This window comes from Camelus dromedarius, chromosome 21, assembly GCF_036321535.1.
Source record: "Camelus dromedarius isolate mCamDro1 chromosome 21, mCamDro1.pat, whole genome shotgun sequence".
Taxonomy (NCBI): domain Eukaryota; kingdom Metazoa; phylum Chordata; class Mammalia; order Artiodactyla; family Camelidae; genus Camelus; species Camelus dromedarius.
The window spans coordinates 10,407,208-10,427,873 of record NC_087456.1 but is presented as its reverse complement, the minus strand read 5'-3'; the positions used below and the strand labels follow the sequence as shown (position 1 = coordinate 10,427,873).

Genomic DNA, 20,666 nt, shown 5'->3' with positions numbered 1-20,666 from the left:
TCACAGGAAAGATTTTATAGGAAATAAAGAAGGTACCTTTTCTTTGCACATTTTAGTCTAGCGTGCAAATGGGCAGCCTGGCTATGTAATGATTGGTGCCTATTATAAAAAACACATGTAGGAAATGTTAAGAATTCCTTTGCATTTGATACAGCCGAATACAGAGCTGGTATAACCGTGTATCTTCAGGCGCATGTACTGATTTCTTCCCTTTGACAGGGTGGCAGCCCTGAGGGACCACAGCAGTTCAGGGGCCAGGCACTGACCAGAGGAGCACTCACCAGCAATGCAGTGGTGGGCTGACCATGGACTTGAAGGGCCCAGCTACAAAGTGGAGACCAGTGAGCCCCGACTGGCAGAGATTGCTTTGGGCAAGAAGAGAGGGCTATCTTTAGCCAGACACCATTCTGCAGGCTCTTAACCTCAAATCCAGCAGCTTCCACTGATCAGAGTGGTTGGCATCTGGGCTTGTACCAAATGCTTCTTATGGTAGGGGCACGCCACAGCTGAGAAGGAGGTAAGGGGCATGAGGGCAAAGGGTTGGAGGTTAAAAGGAACCAATAACAGGGTTCGTTTGTGTGACTCCCTCTCTGTCTCTCCCCTCCATAGAACAGCAGGGCTGGAGATGCTGCCTTTCCAGGTAAGGAGCCAATCGAGAGCCTTCTTTCCAGCTCTGGCCCATCAGCTGGACGTGCGTCACTCCCCCTTCTGGAGCCCCCATGGAAGGACGGCCCGCTTTCCAGGAGGCAGCGCCACCTCATTAGCAGATCTGTACTCGCTGTTCTTTCTTCCCCACCGCTCTTAAAAAACTTAAAAACATAGTATTCTTAGCCTCAGTGAGGCTATAAGAAAACCTGTCTCTCGCCCACCCCTCCTCCCATACACTCAATCCTAACAATTTAGTTCCATCTTCAGAGCCACGTGGAAAGCTCAGGGGCCCAGATTTGAAACCCCACCTCATTCCTGCCCCTCCTTGACTGTGGAGAAACCTCAAGGCCGGGTGCCCTGCATGGTGGGGGTCCACAGTGTGCTCTGAGATGGGGCTGGGGGTGGGGTGGGGCCTGTTCGTTGCTGCCTCTTGCTTCTTTCCCTGAAAGTCCTCCCCCTCCTCTCTTGGCTTCTGTAACTGAGGCCCTTTCAGAGGAAAAGAAAACACATTCTGAGAAGGTTGAAGTTTTCATGATTGCTCTCATTTGGTTCTAAAGTAACCCCCGCAGGGCACTGCCTTGCTCCTGGCTACTGCCAGTTGTGTGGTGTTCCGTGTGACTGATAGTCTTCTTGGACTCTGGGGAGAACACTTCAGAGCTGGGGAAGGAAAAGCTCTTCCTCAAGGGCAGGCTGCACTGCCTTGGGGTGGACGCTGCCCCTGAGTGTGGCCCTTTCTGAGCTCCTGGGAGGAGGCCGGGGACATCCAGGCTGGCTACTGACGAGGTGCTGGGCAGAAACGCTCAGGCCGCGAGCCTGCATGGTTCTCATGGAGTGTCACTGTCCTTCTCTCCTTCCCAGGCTCCATCTGGTCACAGGGGCAGCACAAGCCCCAGACAGAAGTCTAACCGCAGACGAAGTTTATCTTCAGGGCCCTCCTCATTGCCATCACCACACCCCAAAGGTACCAAGTCATCTCATGACACCTCCCTGCTCTGGATCCTCTCTCTGATTTTTTTAAAAAAATATATATTTATAATACATATTATATTATATATTTTAATATATTAATGTGTGTGTGTATACACACACACACATTTAAAGGAGGTACTGGGAATTGAACCCAGGACCTCCCTCGTGCATGCCAAGCACGTGATCTACCACTGAGTATACCGACCCTGGATCTGCTCTCCGGACCCTCACTCCTGCCTGCGCTGGTCCACATGGCCTCCTTATCCAAAGTTTTCTGTTTTGAGCCACAGCCACTTAGTTCTGCTCTGAGATGCTTTTTAAATGAATCAGTAGGGCTCATTGCTTCAAAAGGCCACCCCACCAGATGAGCTGCCCCAGAATCTCAGGGGCACCATGTTTTAATCCAGAGGCATTCAGTTCAGTCCCAGCCAACGTATGTTTCCCAAGCCCACAGTAGGTTCCTAAGCTGGACGTGAATGAACTGGAGGAGACGGAGACAGGGAAGGAAGGAATCTTGGAGCAGCACATCTGCAGGCTTCAGCCCACAGATAATGGTCCCCAGCTCTGCCTACGGGAGGAGACCTCGCCAGGGCTCTCACTTGAGGCTTCTGAGCAAGGAGGCGCAGATGACTCTGGAGCAGAGTGACCAGGTCACAGAGCCTTCCTTCCAGGTGTATCTCTTTTACTGACCCCGGATGAATCAGCCCACCCACAGGTTGCTTTGTAGTTTACTTCCAGGGTTTTCCATGCCTTGAGAGCATGACTCGGAAAGGGGTGTGGGTCTTGGGAGGGAGGTTATCCGTTGGCTCATCTTTCTTAAGAATGTGCTCTCTACCTCCAGACTGGGGCACACAGAATCATGGCAATACAGAAGTCGTCGGTTTATCAAGGGGCTAAAAGACTAAAAGCTGGGATACTTTCTTGCCTGGGCCCCAGTTTGCTGGACTCTGGCCCATCCTGGACTGTCCATCATGTTCTGGATTGAGAGGCACACTGGAAAGAGGTCAAGTTCTGACTCTAGTCTTGACTCAGCACCAAGCAGCTGTGTAGCCCCAGGCAGATCACTCTGCCTCTCTGGGCGTCCAGTTTTCTCCTTAGTGAGAAGAGGAGAATGGACTAGATTAGGGGTCCCTGACGTTTGTGATTTAGAATATCAGTCCCCGGAGACTCCCTGTAAGCCAAGTGGATTTGCTACCCACCCCTTCTTGGACATTCATGATCCGTTTAGCTTATTAAAGGCTCTGAGGGCTGGTAAAGACACCTGCCTGATGCTCTTTAACCTGGCGTCCCCCAGCTTTACTGGATTGTAATTGGAAATTCTTGCCTTTCACAACACCTGCTAGCATCGAGACGCTCTAGGGTTGCTCGAGCTTGCTTTGGGAAGTGGGGACCAGGCCAGCTCTGATGTTTTGTGATTGCATATTTGAGCAATCTACGAAATTTCCAGCAGCCAGCTGCCATCACTCACAGTCCTACTTCCTTCATGGTGTCACAGGCATGTGGCTGGCTCTGCGTGGGCTGTCAGAACCCATTTCTGATTCATGGGCTGCAGCTCAAGTGGATGGTCAGCTTGCCAGGGCCCAGACCCTGGACCCTGGACCCTAAAGGCTCCTAGAGACTCCTGGCTGGATGGAACCTCCAAGGAACACGGGCTCCCTCCCCAGCCTTCCCACTAGCCCTGCATCTCAAAGGCCAACTCTGCATGCCAGTTTCTGTTCATAAAATCACAGAGGAAGGTGGTTTTTTCAATTGCCTCCTGCAGTTTATTTCAGGCTCAAACCCACATTTAAGTTTAACCAAATCCCTCCTGCTGCAGCGACAAGGCAGAATCCATCTGTTGCTTAAGGTTTATCCTGTGCCTCTTATAGGGGCAATAAAGAGGAAATGAGGGGCTTCGTTGGTGGCTGAGGGGTCAACACATAAGAGTCACTGGAGAGAACAGGGCATGTTATTCTTAATGTGCTCAGTTTCCTCATTGGCTGGATGGGAATAATCACCCCTGCTCTGTTTATTTCTCGGGATTCCTGTGGGCGTCCAACACATCAGTGGGCACGAAAGCATTCTGCAACCTCTTAACTAGTGTGCAGCGGGCCCACTTGACAGGCACACAGATTAAACCCTGGGGAGAGAGAGGGGAAATAAATGATTTAAACGGGGCTGAGCACAGAGCAGGAGATGTGAATCTGCTGTTCCCTCAGCTGGCCTTGACTCCCATGTGCCTTTCAGGTGTGACCCACATCTCACTGTAACTCTAAAGTGTTTGGAGATGTGATTTTCCGTCCGTCATAGTCCTGAAATGCAAACCAACTACTTCATCTGGCCAAACAGGAAGACAGAATGTGTTGTAGTAGTGGAGGAAGCCCGGCCTGCACTGGGGGGTCTTTCTAAGCAGTGTTCAAGGGTCATGGGTTTAACTGTGTGTCTGCCACACGCTGCCTTTCAGCCTAACGCCCATGCAAGAGGTGTCTCTTGGATACAGGTGTGGGGCTCAGCCTACAGCACCTCCTGAAAGAGGGGGGAGTCTCCACCCGGAGTGGGGGTGGGGGTGAGGAGAAGCAGGAGGAAGGGCGAGCAGAGCTCAGGATGGCTGTGGCCAGAAAGCCTTCCCCTCCCCACCTCCCCGCTCCAGGACGAGTCATCCACAGCACGCCTGGCTGGGGCCGCCCCACCCCGCGCTGCCCATCACCAGCTTGCTTTCTCGGCAGCAGCTCAGCCCCAGCCCCCTCCCCAGTGACCATGGCAGCGGGCCTGCAGTTGTAGCCACAGCCTGTTTGCAGACAGCCACCTCCCCTCTCATTCATGCTGCAGCTCATTCATTCCACTGCCTCTGGCAGGCTGAGGCTGGGCCCCATCACCCTTAGGCACTCAATTTATTTCTGGCCGCGTGTGCACCTGTGTGAATGGGGGAGAGGGAGCCTGGGAGGCACTCTCCTTTTAGAGGAGGATTCTTTTCAGTCCCAGCCAGAATCGCTCCCAGACCTCAAGGTATTCGCTGCCCTAGACTGATCACCTGGGTGGTCACTGTGCTGGGTGCTTTACCAGCACCACCTCGTTCAATGCCTTTCAAGGTAGGTATCATTAACCCTATTTTATAGTTGAGGTGCTGATGGGTAGAAATGATAAGAAAAATGCCCCAAATCAAACAGATAGTAAATGACAGAGCCAGGCATGAGCCCCAGACCATCGGACCCCAAGAGCAGTCTCCTTGTCCCCATCATGTAACCTGTTGCCTCTTTGCTGGGGGTGGCTGTCGGGATTTCACTTACCTCTGCCCTTATTCTGAGGATGCTCTCAGGTAATCCCGACAACGGACTGAATCCCCCTGGAACACATGGCTTGGCTTGAAGGATCTGGGAATGGCTGGATCCCGGGAACACTCAGCATTGAGACTGTGGCTGGACGTCTACCTCGTGCCCGAGCTGCGACTGGCTCTAGCTCAAACCTTTTCTCACTCTAACCTTGCGTTTCTTTCCCCAAGTTCTGTCCCATCTCTAAAGAGTGCTCTTATTACACGTACACCTGCCCACACCATCGCTATCTGTAGTATCATGGAAAGGTCACTGATTAGGTCAGAAGATCTGGATTCAAATGCTACTATCATCAGATGGATACCATCAGTATCCAGCTTTGCAAACCTCCTTGGGTCTTGGTGGTCTCATCTTTACTAAGTGAGAAATACTATTTGCCCCACCTGCCTGATGGGCTTGCCTGAAAGATGATTAATTACAGGCACATTAGTCACTGTAAAGTGTGGTCCCCATATCAGGCATTACTAAGCACTTCGTATTCTGGCCTTTTAGGTCTGGTCTTTGGCCCTTGTTAAGCTTGGGTCAGTAGGACCAGGGGCTGGCCTCTGTCTCCAGCTTCTAGTCTGGGAAGGATCTTCCCCTTACCCAGGACAGAACCTGCTTGACTCCCTTGACCCTTCTCAGAGATTCTCCTCCTCGGCCATTTGGCTGCAGAACAAGCGCTGCAGCCAGGCCAGCAGCGAGAGCCCTGGCAGCCACCTCCGGGAGCCTCAGGGTTAACGTTTGTGCGTCAAAGTAACGTGGAGAAAAGGGGCCACAGTGCGTATGGGGGTGGTGGTGAATCCAGACCTCCTCTTAACCATCTTTACCTGAGAATTGAACTAAGGAAGTTTAGAGACCGGAGGGAGGTAAAGGAGGGGCCTCGTGACTGACAGCAGTGCCGCCGCTGAGTTCTGCATCCTAACGCACCAGGGACTGGAGGGGGAGCTGGAGCCGGCTGCAGACCCTGCCAGGAGGGACTGAGCCTGGTCCGCCTTCCTGGGGTCTGCAGAGCCACAGGCCGTTTACAAACCTCCTTTTTGCCCTCTGGCTCTTCTAATCCTCCCAGCGACCTGGACAGGTCAGCAGAACCAGCGTGGGCATTGTCCCATTTGACAGATGGGGTCAGAGAGGTTAAGAGGTGAAGGTTGAGTCAGGAGGGAGGGATGCGAGCAGGCAGGAGGTCCTGACACCCTGCAGATGGACAGCCCCTCCCAGGCACAGAGCCTGGAGGACTGTCCCTAGAATGCAGCCTGCAGGCAGGCATTGCAGGAGGGGCATATACAGATATTTTGCTGCCTTTTCTCTGCCCAGAAGTGCAAAAGGTCCCCACTAGAGCCAACCCTGGAGCGATGGCTAGATGACTCCCTGCAGGGGTCCCACCCGGAGCCCCATTCAGACTTATCTTCTGAGAGACAGCTACAACTTCCCCTCTACCAGGAGAGTCAGGCAACACTGGAACTGGGGCTGAAATACCCAAGTTTTGTTTGTTTGTTTTTTTTTTTTTGCAAAAGTGGCTCTTCAAACCCACTGTCTAGGAGCCACACGTCTCCCACTAAGCAAGGAAATCTCCTCAAACCCAACAAAGAAGTAGGTTCCTCTTACCCAGGGACTCCGAGAGAATGGGGCTCGTGGTGCTCCCACTCCAGCTCCTACAGGTCTGTGAAGATTAGCTGCTCCAGAGCTTCAACAATAAACCGAATTAAAGGGGAGGAATGCAGGGGTTTTCTTTCCCAGGACCGTAACCAGGCAGCCTTAAAGGGGAGGAAGAGCAGCGAGGGCGGCTCACAGCTCTCCCTCCTTTCCTCCGCTTTCCTCTCCCTCTGAGCAGATCCAGAGAAATGCTTTTGCTAAGGGACCCTTTTATGCCGTGTGTGTGCGCGCGCACGTGAGCACGCATGTGCGCGTGTGTATAATTGTGTTTGCACTGAGATGTGTGATGGAAACGGGGGAAGAATAAAAAGCAGAATCAAAACATCATTCAAGGTTTCCATTGGCCTGAATGGGGTGATAACAGAAAATCAGAGACTGTCTGTCTCAGGTTCCCTCTTAACCACTCAGTTGCTGGTGTATATTGTTTAAAAACACTTTCCCGAGTGACAGGATATCTGCATTGGCTGGGAGGAGAGACAGAACAGCCCTCAGTGCCCTCCAGGCTTGTTCTCTTACAGAATGCGGGGCGAAGTGCTCGGATGTCCCGCGGGGGACCCTACAGAGGGTAGTTTCACCCAGTGTCTGTGGTAAGTCCCCTCTCCCCTATTTCTAGAAGCAAACCATTCTGATCCCCAAATCTACCATCTTCTTCTCGGTCCTAACCCACTGGTCCCTGGGAGACCATTCCCCTCCTTCTGGAAGCTGTTTGCTCCGTGTCTTCCCTCGCACTCACCTCTCTGCCCCGTCCTCGGCCAGGCCTGCGCCGTCTCCATCTTTCATTGCAGGCTCCTCGGATCCCCGTCTTCTGCCCTCTTGCTTTCTCTTTCTCTACTCTCCCCTTAATCCTAACAAACTCACAGGGTTTTTTTTTATCATCATCATGCGAATGCTTGAAATTAACACCCCATCCTAAATCTCAGCCTCCAATGTCCACTTCCATCCACAAAAACCTGAACTTTTTCAAACCCACAATCCTGTCTTTCCCAGTCAGCTAAAGGACTACCCCTCCCCAAACACTCCTGTTGGAGACCCAGGTGCTCTCGTTTTCATGGTCTTCCAAATCCAATCAGCCGTTAGGTGTTGCACTGAATTCGCTTTTAAATTAAGCCGTTCCAGTTAACATCTTTTAAAACCCTTTTATTATTTATTTATTTTTATTTGAAGTGTAGTTGATTTACAGTGTCGTGCTCGTTTAGTACCTTTCCATTTTTAATCATTTGTATTTTGAAAATAAATAATAGATTCATACGGGTCAGAAATCAGAACTCTGTTAAAAGCCATACCTAGAGGGCCCTCACCCCATCCACTCGGCACCCACTCCTGCCCCCTGCCCTGCCGTGTGCAGGTGGCCGCTTTCATTACTTTCTCGTGTTCTCCAGTATTTCACGAGGAGACAAACAAACAAATATGTATATATTCCCTGCCCCCACCCCCTTTCTTACACAAAAGGCAGTAAGTAAATGCTGCCTCTTTCAAGTTTTCATCTCTACAATCTTAATTCAGGCCCCCTTCCCCTCTTGGGTATTGTTGGCCTGGTGGTAGACAAGGCTCCAACTGGTCCCTAGGTGAGGTGGTCGATTGGGATAGTGAAAAGTGGCTCTGGAGAAGACTTCTAGGTTGGACTCCTGAGCTGTCTATTGAAGAGGTGAGTGGCCTTGGATAAGTGGCTTAGCTTCTCTGTGCCTCAGTTTTCTTCATCTGTTAAATGGGTTAATTGCTGAACTTATTTCTTACACTAGTAGGATGGAGTGAGACAGAATGCAAGTTGCTTAGAATAGTGACTGGCACTTGGTAGGCCGTCCATAAATGTGAGCTATTTTTATTTTCTTTCCCATCTAACTTTCATTTTTGCTAGAATTATCTCAATAAAAAAATTGCTTTCACCTCAAAAATATCCATTACCTACACAATAAAATCCAAACACTTCAACCCATCACTGAAGGCATTCCAGGATCTGGCACAAAACCATGCCCCGTCCCCTGAGTGCCTTCGTTCACCCAACCGACACTCCAGCCATACCATGGAAGACACTGATTCCTAACACATCACTTATTTCTAAAGCTCCTGACCTTGGCTGATGCAGATCTGTCAGTGTCGAATGCCCTTTCCTCATTCTCTGCCTATGGAAATGTTATGGATTTTAAAAGACCACGTCAAATGCTACCTCATCCATGAAGCCTTCCATGATTTCCTCACCCTGTTAGAAGTAATCACTGCTTTCTCTGGGCTGTTCCCTGAACTTTTTGTCTATGACTCTCCTGAGTTCTTAATCTTTTTCTGTTTTGAATTCTAGTTTGTGTTTTCACTGCTGTCTCCCTTCTTTTTTTTTTAATTTTAAAAAATTATTTATTTTTTAATTAATTCATTCATTCATTCTGTCTCCCTTCTTGAATTGAGAGTTCTTAGGGCAGTGATTTTTCCTCTGTTCCTGCCCTCTTGTCCTCCTTTCCCGAATCCTCCTCCTGTGTCTGGCACAGGGCAGGCACTCGGCCAATGTTTTATGATGAACCCAATAAGTCCATCAGCCACCAGAAGTAGAAAGGCCTTAGAGAGTCATAATTAAATAAGATATGCTCTGCTGGTGGTTAGTGTACGTAGTAAGTACTCAGTAAATGGTAACTCTTATTAATTAGTATTGATAACAAGAACAATAGTGTATTATTGTTATGGGCCTAACATCCTGTTCATTGCTTAGATTCTCCGGGCATAGCATCCCTGAGGAGCAGCCGTCCTCCCCTTGTGGGAACACTAGAACTGGGGGTAGTCAAGCAAGGCCCATGGGCCTCAAAGATGTTTCTCTCCATAGGAAGCTGAATTCTGCCCCTCTGGAGTCCCCTGCCAGCACACATGTATGTACACTCATTCCTTAAATATTTATCAATCACTGACTGTGTACCAGGAGTTGAGGATAGAAACCAGACTCAGCTTCTGCGCTTTTAGAAATTCCACTGTCCAAGCTCAGGAATCAGTCAGCTCTGCCCTTGGTAACTCAGAATATGTGACTCTGTCCTGCAGGGTCCTTGTATTCTGGTACAGGTTTGAACTGGGCAAGGAACTGCCTGTCAGCGCCAGGCCACCAGCATCCTTCTCCCTCCCCACCCCCCAACTCCATCCACCGGCACACACACCGCTGGTCCTGGAGAGCCTTAGAGCCAGGGATGAATTCTTAGCTGCAGAAACAGAAACAGGTTCAGCGGATGCTGGGTACCATGGAAGAACGTGTTGCCTCTTTGCGCTGCATTCAGAAGGTGGATGCTTTTGCAGGTACTGAAGGGGCCATACACCAGACATCAGAGGCCAGAGCAGGGACAGAGCATCCACTGCTCCAGTATGGGTGACTGGAAAACTGAAGGGCCTTCGGGAATATTTCCCAAAGAGATGGAAGAGAGCTTTTTGCGTGATAACACACGCAGGATCGTGCACACACACACGTGCGCACTTGCAGAACCATGCTTGCAATTTTAACCAATTTGGATTCTTTTAATGACCTTATTGCTGTTTTCCCTAATCCACAATTCAACCAAGTATTTATCAATCGTCAACCACGTGCCAAGTAAAAGACAAGACTAAAACACAAAGAAAAATCAGAGACCAATCCACAGTGATATAGGGTGCTATTAACTCGTGTTGTCACCAGAGATGAGTCCACGTGAGACGGCTGTGGGTTGGAGACATCAGGAAATGTTTCATGGAAAAGTTTCACGGGAGTCAGCGTGGGCTTTGAGGAACGGGACCAGATTTGGGAGGTGTGGTGGGTGGGGTGGGATTTGGGAAAACACAGAGCGTGGAACACACAAGCCCGTGCTGGAGTTGTGGAGGTGGCCCTGCAACGTGGTGGGAGACAGTTTGGCCGGGCAGGGTGTTGAAAGAGTGAAGGCTTTGGTCTTGCCTGCAAAGGCAGCAGAGCCGTCACTGCAGGTACTTAAGCAAGGCTGTTGGTGGGAACCCAGTGGTGATCTGCCTGGCGCTGGGGGATATCGGAGGCAGGAAAATCAGCAGAGAAGCTTTGCAGCCCTGAGGGGATGAGGGCTTGAACCAAGGGGGAGCAGGAGTGGAGAGGAGAAGGGAGTGGCCTGAAGGGGGCGCCATGGCCCGTAAGGGAGCATCCTCATCTCACCCCCCCAAAAGACAGATGGGTCCGAGCTTATCAAGCTGTTTAGTTCACAGGTGATGCTGGAAGAGAAGTGGCTGAGTGTATACTAAGTCTCCATCTCTGCCGCTCCCACGTGGTCACTCTAACCCTCAAACAAAGTAAGGAGTCCTCCCATGGTTGGGCTAAGGAGGAGAAAAGGGAGACGCGCTCGCTTGTGAGGTTAGAACAAGCCTTTGTCCGTCAAAGAGCAGATTCTTGCCTCCCCTTGGTCTGCACTGTCTTTTATTTAATTAGAGCTCAGACTGAGATTTTTGGACAGCAGATGACAAGACATAATGGGCGCCAGGGCGGAAAAGGAAGAGAAAACAGCCTCCCTTCGCTCATTCATGCAACAAATATTTGGTAAGCACCTACTCTGTCCTGGGCAATGCACCGGGCTCTGAGCACACAGCCACAACACAGTAGGCACAGCCTGCCCTAACGGGTCTTGTATCCTGGCAGTAATGTCAGATTTCAAACAAATACAGATCATGACAATTGTGATGAGTACTAACTACAGTTTATGGCATTAAGAGAGTATATGTTAGGGGGAATGTTACCAGCCCTGAGGAAATGACTTTCCACCTGGAATTAGAAGAAAGAAGAATCACCTACAAGAAAAGCTGGAGACATCAAAGAATAGCATGTGTAAGGGCGCTGGGGTGGAAAGGAGCCACACCTACCGGAGAGCCAGAGAAGTGCATTGTGGCTGGGTGGTGAGAGCCAGAGGGAGAGGAGCCCTGAGTGCTACTGGTGTGGCAGGAAAAGGAGGAAAGTGTGGAAGGCTTTCAAAGTATGATGGGAAGGATGGCGAGAGGGGGAGGGGCCACCAAGGAACAAATACCCCTGATGTCAGAACACGTTTCCAACTGAAGTTGGTTAACAGAGAATGGAATGGGCACAGGGAGGAGGTCGAGGGGAGAGAATGGAAGTGACAGGACGGCAGAGACAGGCTGGCACACAGGTGTGGATCAGTGTGAGACTTGGTACTTCAGTATTTATTTGTTTTAAAAATAAGACACCAGATTTCTACTGCTTCCAGTAATAGGCATGGTCTGCATTGTTCCTGCAGCCTCCAATGTGCTCCTTTTAAAACCTGAGGTGGACCTTTAAAAAGTCCCCTCCCCTGAGTACCCTTCCCTGGATCCTCAGGCAAAACAGACCACCCTCTCTGATCTCCTAAAGCCCGTCTCTGCCACCGCTTCCACCCTGCTCCACTGCAGTGGAAGTTGGCCCAATACATGTCAAGTTTGCCCATTATTGACAATCTGAAGGTAGAATCCATACCTCAATTACCTCTATAACCACCATATGACATTGTCTGGCAGACAGCATATTCCACAAACGTCTGCGAAATCAAAGGGCTGAATAAACCCTGGAAGGAGCATTTTCTGGTGTGTCCTGAGTTTGACACCATTAATGGTGGGAGGAGGAGGAATTGGGTCCATTTGTAACAGGCTACCATGGGCTGCCCCTACGCACATACAGAACCCAGAAGAAATAGAAAACAGTTCAGTTCTTCAGGTTTTGTTGCATCTTCCAATTTTTTAGGGTCTGTAGAGCTGGATGTCGGGTGAGCCATTCAGTCCACATCGCTGGCTGCTTCCCCACGGCCCTTCCACCTGGGGAGGATGGTATCAATTACACCTCTTCTTTCGAATGACTCCTTCATCCTAACTGCCCTTCCCGCGCATCTTTCTATCCTTCTCAGCCTCTGCCAAGGTTCAACAAGCATTCAGCTATATCTAGTCTACCCCGGCTCAGGTGGGGGTGGCTTTGGCTCTTATAAGTGGGATGTCTACAAGGTAAGAAGATTTTCATCTGATCCACTTCATGTGTTTGCTGTTGTCTTTGTGCTGTTGTGTGGCCTCTGTGTCACCTTTGTTGGCCTGAGTCACTTTCCCAAATGAGCCCAGCTTTGGTATATGACATGTTCCAGGAAGAAGTGGGGGGCAGGATGAAGTCCACCCCACTGGGCGTCGAAGTTTTGGCTGATGACCTAGTCAATTTCTATGTGGGAACTCGCTTCTGGTCTTCGGCAGAGGTTACAGTACTTTCTGTTCTGTGTTCATCATTACCTGCATGCTGGTATCCAAGGCTGGAGGAATCAGCCACAACTCTCCAAGGTCACCAGTGTGACCTTGAAAGACAGCAGAGGGAGGGGGTGTGATCAGGAGTAGTGAGTGGGCAGTCATGAGTATCACTTGCCTAACCCCAAATTTTACAAAGTACCTGATCGTCCAATTTGATTTTAATCTCATTTTCCTGTTTCTTCCTAACCATCCAGGGAATGAACAAATAAAAGGACCGGCCTGTAAAGGAAAAAGGACGGTGGTGAGAATGTCACTGAAGAATTTAGCCCACATCTCCACATGTACAAGCAGGTCTTAGACTTGCCCCTGACTGACTGGGGTTTAGGTGGCCTAGCATTTGTTCCCATGGCATTTTTGCTGTCTAAACAAACCGGGGTGCGGCAAAACCTTAAGGACCTTCCTGTCCTCCTCTGTCAAACTGGCCTAATGATGCGTCTAGCCCCCGAGTCTGTTGGGGTCCAGCGACATGAAAGGATGTGTAGGAAACCTGAGTGGTAACGTTGCCCTTCTTCCCGGGTGGAACCACGTGTCCAGCGCCGGGTCCCGCCCCCGCATCGGGCAGTTACAGCCCAGCAGGGCTGTCGCTCTTGGCTTCTCCAGAGAGAAGGTGGCGCGGCAGGGCTTCCTTGCTCCCAAGAGTGAGCTGCCACTGCCCTCTAGTGACACCCTTCTGCCCTGACCTGGTCCAGCCCTCTGGCGGAGGGGGAGAACACACTTTTTTCTTGGCTGGGCTGTTTCTGACCAGCTCTTCCTCAAAATTCTCTGTATTCCTGCTATGGGTGGTCAGGCTGCTCTTTTTTTTTTTTTTTTTAGTTTTCTAAGAACTAACAAATATCTGTCAGGGGTCTACTATGAGGGGTGGGCAATGTGCCAGGCATTGAGGTGACCCTCCTCCCCTCCACCCACCTCCCTTTGCTGTCACGTGTCCCTTGGCGGGTGGGGAGATCTCAGACCAGTCATGTGCAGGATGTCCACCTTCTGAAACGTTACAGGGGTGATGACTGAGCCTCCCACCCTGCTCCCCACCCCCAAATGGAAAGGACCCAACAGGACCAAAGAGATGGCCTGATGATTATCTCTGTCCCCATGGTGCCCAGGGCAGAGGCATTCCAGAAGGATCCAGCTATTGAGGAACTTGTCTCCTGAACGCATAGTTGATGTTCAGAAGTGCCTCCCCAGAGAGACCCTGCAATTCTGTAATATGTGTACCCCTCTTTGAGAGGCATAGTGAAGGGGTGAATGGTCAGGCGTGAGGGCAGACTTAGGATTGAATGGGGTGTTCTATTCCTAGCGGTGTGACCTTAGGCATGTTTCTTAACATTTCTGGGTGTCTGTTTCTCACATGTAAAATGGACCTAAGGGAATGCTTTCCTCAACAAGAGGGTCATAGACTTCAGTGGGATGATGTATATCAGGTGCTGGGGGAACAGTAAACACTTAGGATGTGGGCCCTTTGGGAGTGTGACCCAGTTGGAGACACCACAGGGACCAATACAGAGAGTAAACAGCTGCAGAGAGCTGGGTGGAGGCAGCAGACGGGGCCGGGGAGGGGACAGTGTCCGTGTGGATGGAGAACGTGGATTCGTGTATGCACATGCCTGCAAGCCAGGTGCCCGGAACAGATGATTTCCATGTACAGTGAGGGCTCAGCTTAAGAGCCCAAGGTGGAGAGGGGACAGGTCCTCGCCCCTCTTGGGGTAACTGTCTTTTCCAGGAAGAGGAGCAGTCCTGAGCTCCAGAGCGCTCTAGTACCCAGGTGAGGCCAGTGGATGGCCTGGTGGTGGACTTAGTCACAAGCTGGGGTGGGAGGAGGGAGGGAGAGACAAAACCTCTCCTTGATGATGGGTTTGGGAGGGTGACAACCAGGACTTTTGAACACAGAATGCTAGGACCTAAGAGCTGGGCATTGTTCTGGGGAAGCAGCGCCAGGGGAGAGCGGTAACAAGAAAGCCCTCCTTCCTGTGGGCCTCCCTCGGCACCTGCTGAGGGCAGGTAAACCCCGTCTCTCCCCCACCCAGGCTTTCAGGAGGAGGGGGGCTCCTGAGGCCGCCGGCAGCCTCACCCCCGAAATGTCCTCCTCTCTTATTGTTCCTGAGATGGAACATTTCAATAATGGAACCGATGATAAGTAGGAATCAGCAGGAACCACTTGCTCCTGGGGAAGAAAACAGTTGCTTGATTTAGACACCAGGTCTCTCATCTGACTGTTCGCAGCGCCGTGGTCCAAATTTGACCTTGGGGGATGGACCGAAAGAACCTGTCGGAGGGAGAGAAGTGCAGGCACGAGGCCTCCCGGGCAAGGTCTGTGGGCTGAGAACAACGGCCTGCCTCGTCTCTGGGCCCCGCGTCGGGGACAGGCGCAACGCCCTCCACGTCCAAGGCTAGTTCGTGCGCCCCATGTTGGCGGCGAGCGTGCAGCCCCAGGGCTGGGGAGCCGTCTGGCACTGACGCGCTGTGTTGCGCAATGTTTTGATTTCAACTTTCAGTATTTCTACCTCCCCCAACAGGTGGGAGGAAGCAGGGAGGAAAGAGTCTGCCCGGGCTTTCTACAACCTTGGGGAAAGCAGCCGGACAAGTGGGTTACAGAGACAAGCGATTACCTTCCTGCATCGATGGCAAGGCCAGTGTCCTCGGTAGCGTTTTCTACCACTAATTTCCTAAGTATTGACTGATCCTGGGGTCCGGAGGGCCTCAATTAGCCTACTGAAAGGGTCACTTTGGGGCCCAAGCCTGCAAGATGGGGTGTGGGAGGGAGAGGGGAGGAGGCATTTCTTCTGTTCCTCCCCCGGCCGAGGGCACAGTGGACTCCAGGGGCAGAAGGAAGGAGCAGCTCCAAAGGCAGCCCCTTTTCCTTCTACAACCCTGGGACGCTTTGGAGGGATCAGGCTTTGGAACAAAGCCAGGCCAGTCATGCCGGACATTTCTCTGTAAGCTAAGGCTGGCCTTGTCACAACCTGAGGATGGAAGGATTTGGGGCCAAATGGAGCTTGGCATCCAGAGAGGGGGCTGAGGGGCAATAGCTGGTAAGTATGGCAAATCAGCACATCCCAACGTTCCCACAAGACGTGATGGGGGCATCGCAGCCAGCGTGGGGGGAAGGGCAGTGGGGGCCCAGGAGAAGGTAGTGCTCTGAGACTGTCCTACCATCTGCCTTTGTGTGGGCTGCTTCCCCTCCCTGGCGTGTCCTCTCCTTTTCTGTTGAGAAGATCACTAACTGTGCTTCCAGAACAGCTCACATCTTACCTCCTTACGAAACCCTCTGTGACGAAAGTGATTCACTCTTTCCACAGTGCTGGGTAATGTCTTGTCACTTTTCTATCATAGTCAACATTTTAAATTATTAAATAAATTTCTTTCACTAAATATTGAGCCTGAGGGCTCAATGGTAGCAGCTACTTGGGCTTTAAGTGCCTAGTGTATAGCAGCTAGCAATTTATTAATTCATTCAACAAATACACATTAGGATTCAGGAAAGTAGGCTGACCCGCTAGCATGGGGGTGACATTTGTTGGGAGATGTCCAGGCGAAACTCCAAATTCAAGGTGAAGGTAGAGACAAAACTGAGGAAGGGTCCTTGTCCCAAAGGAACTGGGCACTGGGCAGAGTTTAAATGCAGAGATCCCAGCACAGGAGTCCAGGTTGGAAATCAGGGTCAGGGAGGAGAATTCGTTGTAGGAACAAACGGGGACTCAGTCACAGAGTTGAACATTCGCCCTGAGAAAGGCTGACTGAACCTCACAAACACTGAACAAAACAACCTTTTAGGCTCCATAATGGAAGGTGGTCCTGATGTCTGAGCTGGGATGGGGCTGAGTCTGCAGCTGCGGGAACACGGTTGAAGGGGTCTTAGCTGCAGTTGGAGGACTGATGGTGCCGCGAGTCAACGAGCCAACAAGCCAGAGTCCTGGACCATTGCTCTGTCCTCTTCTCCACAAAGGGAACACAGACATCGGTAGCCAGTCCTCCAACCCAGAGCAGGGCGGCAGTAGCACACCTGATGGCATCTCTGGAGAATCAGCCTCCGGCCGCCATTAGGTAGTAGACGAGTGCAAAATGTGGAAGTGAAACTTGCAGAAACACAGATGCACCATGCACACACGTACCAGCTGTCCAAGCTTCCCTCCGGAACCTCCTTCTAGTTTTTAATCTCAAGAACTTTTCTGTGATTTTTCTCTTCCCATGCAGAGCATCACACGGTGTTTTGGTCCAGAGCAAGACTCCCGGGAGAGAGTCTGCTCTTAACACGTGGACTGGAGAAGAATGGGTTAGAGCTCAGGTGTGAAAAACATAAATGTGGGTGGTGTTTAATCATCACAAAAACAACCAGAAAGCGAGGTGGAAAAGTCAATTTATCTCAAGTCTTTGAATGAAGACTGTTCAGGTCCTAGTGCCCCTTGGCAACTTCTCATCTCATAGAAGAGGTTTTCATTCTAGATTTGACTTCTCATTGGGTGACTTCAGATAAATCTGGGCCTCAGTTTCTTCAACTATAGGATGGAAGGAATAATGGAACTTTGACAGCGTTCAGTCTGATGAGCATAGTGGATAGCTCCTGTGGGTTCCACACAGCACTCTGTCCCCCTTCTGGGTACACACCCCCAACCCTTTCCTGCTGGGAGATGCTCATGTCCTTGTCACATGGCTCCAAAGGGAGCCATCACCGCTATGTAGAACGTACCCTTGGCCACAGTTGACGGGTCAGTGGTGAGCTCAAGTCAATTCAGTCTAGTTTTGCTGTCAAACGTACTCACTTCAAATTTAAGAAAAATCGTTTCTTTCAGATTTTCCTGGGCATTCTGAATTTTAGAATTGTAGATAATAGGTTGTGGAATTGTAGAGAGTTGAGTCTAGGCATATTTAGATCATGTATGTCTATTTTCTCTGTTAGGATGTGAATTCCTTAAAGGCAGGAAGGAACACTTCCCCCAAGGGTCCTGCAGTCCCCTCAAGTTTGGCTTGTCTAAAACTAGGCTTACGTGGAAAGTGAGAAATGTGAAGTTGGAAGCATGAAGGGTCGGGGTGAAGTGGAGCCAGAAAACTGAATGTGACGTCTTCTTCCCACACCTGTTCCTCCACCTGTATCCTCTTAGTCATCCAACCTGGAAGCCTGAGTCACTTGGGCCCCCCCTCCTGCCCCCACCTTCCCTCACCCTTTCACATCCAGTAAATCTCCTAGTCTTGCTGATTTAATTTCCTAATTATTTCTTGAATTCTCCCCTTCTTCTCCATTCCTTCATGGTTTGACTTCATCATCTCCTGCCTGGATTATAGTTTTATCTCTCTCCCATCCCCATTCCTCACTAGCCCTGCCAGAGTGGCTGATCTGTACTGCAAATCTGAATTCTTCACTCTGATTTGAAGTCTGCCCAGGGCTCCCCATTGCTGGCAGGATCAAACCCAAGGTCTCTGGCACAACACAGACCTGGCTCAACTCCCTGTGTGCAAGTAGCTGTTTCGTGTTTCATGGACTTTTTCGCGCTGTGCTCTCCTTGCAGCAGGAGATTCCCATCATGCATTTCTTCACCTTTAAAACCCATCTCAAACTTCAACCCCTTGAGAAGCCTTCTTTGGACTGTTTATGTGCCTCTGTCACTCAATATATGACTTTGTGTTGAAGTATTTTATTTTATTCATTTTTAATTGAAGTATAGTCAGTTTACAATGTTGCATTAATTTCTGTTGTGCAGCATAATGGTTTAGTCATACATATACATACATATATTCATTTTCATTATAAGTTACTACAAGATATTAAATATAGTTCCCTGTGCTGTACAGAAGAAGCTTGTTGTTTATCTACTTTATATATAGTAGTTAGTATCTGCAAAACTTGAACTCCAAATTTATCCCTTCCCACCTCCTTCCCTTACTGGTAACCATAAGTTTGTTTTCTATGTCGATGAGTCTATTTCTGTTTTGTATGTAAGTTCATCTGTGTCTTTTTATTTTTAGATTTCACATATAAATAATATCATATGGTATTTTTCTTTCTCTTTCTGGCTTACTTTACTTAGCATGATGATCTCCAGGTCCATCCACGTAGCTGCAAATGACATTATTTTATTCTTTTTTATGGCTGAATAGTATATATAGCACATCTTCTTTATCTAGCCATCTGTTGATGAACATTTAGTTTGTTTCCATGTCTTGGCTATTGTAAACAGTGAAAAATATTTTCTTAATGACTTTCTCTCCAGTTAGACTGCAAATTCTTTGAGACTAGGGATCATGTCATATTCATCTTTGTAAGCCTCAGTTCTCTGTAAATATTTAGAATTTAGCAGATTCTTAGGAAATGCTGAGTGTGAGAAAGAAGCTTCTGGGCTCGTCTGGGAAACTGCCAGCAGTGTATGTGCAGGGAGGTTGAGGAGGCTCTGGGGGAGAACCTCAGTGTATGTCTGCTGATGGGATATAAGAGGCCAGGTCTTAGGAAACCAGGATTGTTCTATAGAAGCCAACGTGCAGGGGAGCCAAGGAGCCCCCTGGGAGAAGTCTTCTGAGCTGTGATGAGCCTGATCTCGGGGAAGACACCACTTGTTAGATGAGGGGAGTAGAGCCTGGTGGCCGATACTTGAAGTCACCTTTGTCTCAGTGCTGATATATGCTTTCCAGAGGAAAAAGTGATTGTAACTAAAAGCAGGACGTGTTGCTTCAACAAACCCTGTAAAGCACTAGAGCACAAACAGAGTCTTAACAGTGTTCCATGAAGGGGGAAGAGCCATTTCCCACTGACTCCCCTTCATGCTCAGGTTGGCCATGCGCAACAGCACAGGGACTGCGAAGGGCAGGACGTGGGTGGTGGTACGTGATGGACCAATGATGGTGAGACCAACAGGTGAGACCAGAGTGGCAGGTGGAGAATCCCCAGGCATCTCTGAGCAGCAGTCCTTACAGGGACTGTCAGCCCAGCAGAGCAGAGGTGCCATGAGCAGAGAGACTTGCTTAAGGGCAAGACATGAAACAGCCCCTGAGGATTTACAGTAACACTGGGGCAACTTTGCAGAAGGCTTTAGGTTTGATGTGAATTGATGTTGAATTGGAGGGTCAGGATGGAAGAGAGAGGAACGTTTGGGTTTTTTACTCAGTGAGATTTTCAATGTCTATTGATAGGCTGGAAAGCTGAAGAAATTAGTTCTAGAATCTAATTAATTCTTCTAATTTTTCTTTTTATACCCTGGACATTGACATCCCCTTCTGGCCCTACCTTCCTATTATGGGTTGAACTGTGTTTCCTTCAAATTCATATGTTGAAGTCCTAACCCCCCAGGAACTCAGAATGTGACCTTATTTGGAAATAGAGTCACTGCAGATGTAATTGTATGAACTCATTAGGATGGCGCTAATCCAGTGTGACTAACAGCATCTCTGCTCTTATAAAAAGGGGAAATTTGGATACAGATACGGACACAGAAAGAACACCATGTGAAGATGAAGGTAGAGATTTGGGGCGACGCCTTTACAAGCCAAGGAACACTAAAGATCGCTGGCAAACCAGCAGGAACAAGGAGAGAGGCATGGGACAGACTGTCCCTCGTGGCTCCCAGACGGAACCAACTCTGCCGACACCTTGATTTTGAACGTATCGACTCCAGAACTGTGACAGTACGTTTCTTTGCTTGTCACCCAGTTTGTGGTGCTTTGTTACAGCAGGCCTAGCAAACGAATACATCTTCATGGGGACAGAGAGGACTGAACTGGGGGTGGGAACCTTGTGGAGCTGAGCAGGGCTGCAGTAAGGAAGTACCGAGGTCAGCCTGCCTCTCCGGCACGAGGGCTGGAATGAGAGCTATGGACGATCCCAAGTCTGCTTTGTAGCTCTCTCAAGATGTGGAGTTGCTGACACTGTGAAATCCTCAAGCCCTATTGTTTTCATTCTCAGTCTGA

At 49.8% G+C, this 20,666-nt stretch overlaps 1 protein-coding gene across 3 annotated transcripts in view; it reads right to left on the bottom strand.

Annotated features, from left to right (window-relative positions):
• Positions 1-7,407, bottom strand: part of CAMK1G (calcium/calmodulin dependent protein kinase IG) — a 28,211-nt gene extending 20,804 nt beyond the window's left edge. The window contains exon 1 of one of the 3 annotated variants that reach the window (XM_010992157.3): positions 7,291-7,407. In XM_010992157.3, the coding sequence (XP_010990459.2) occupies positions 7,291-7,330 (40 nt within the window). In that variant the 5' untranslated portion in view covers positions 7,331-7,407. Of the gene's footprint in view, positions 1-4,883; positions 5,662-6,509; positions 6,727-7,290 lie in introns of those variants that run through there. The other 2 variants (XM_010992158.3, XM_031438649.2) reach the window with 2 other exon arrangements.
• Between the last annotated feature and the right edge of the window lie 13,259 nt (positions 7,408-20,666).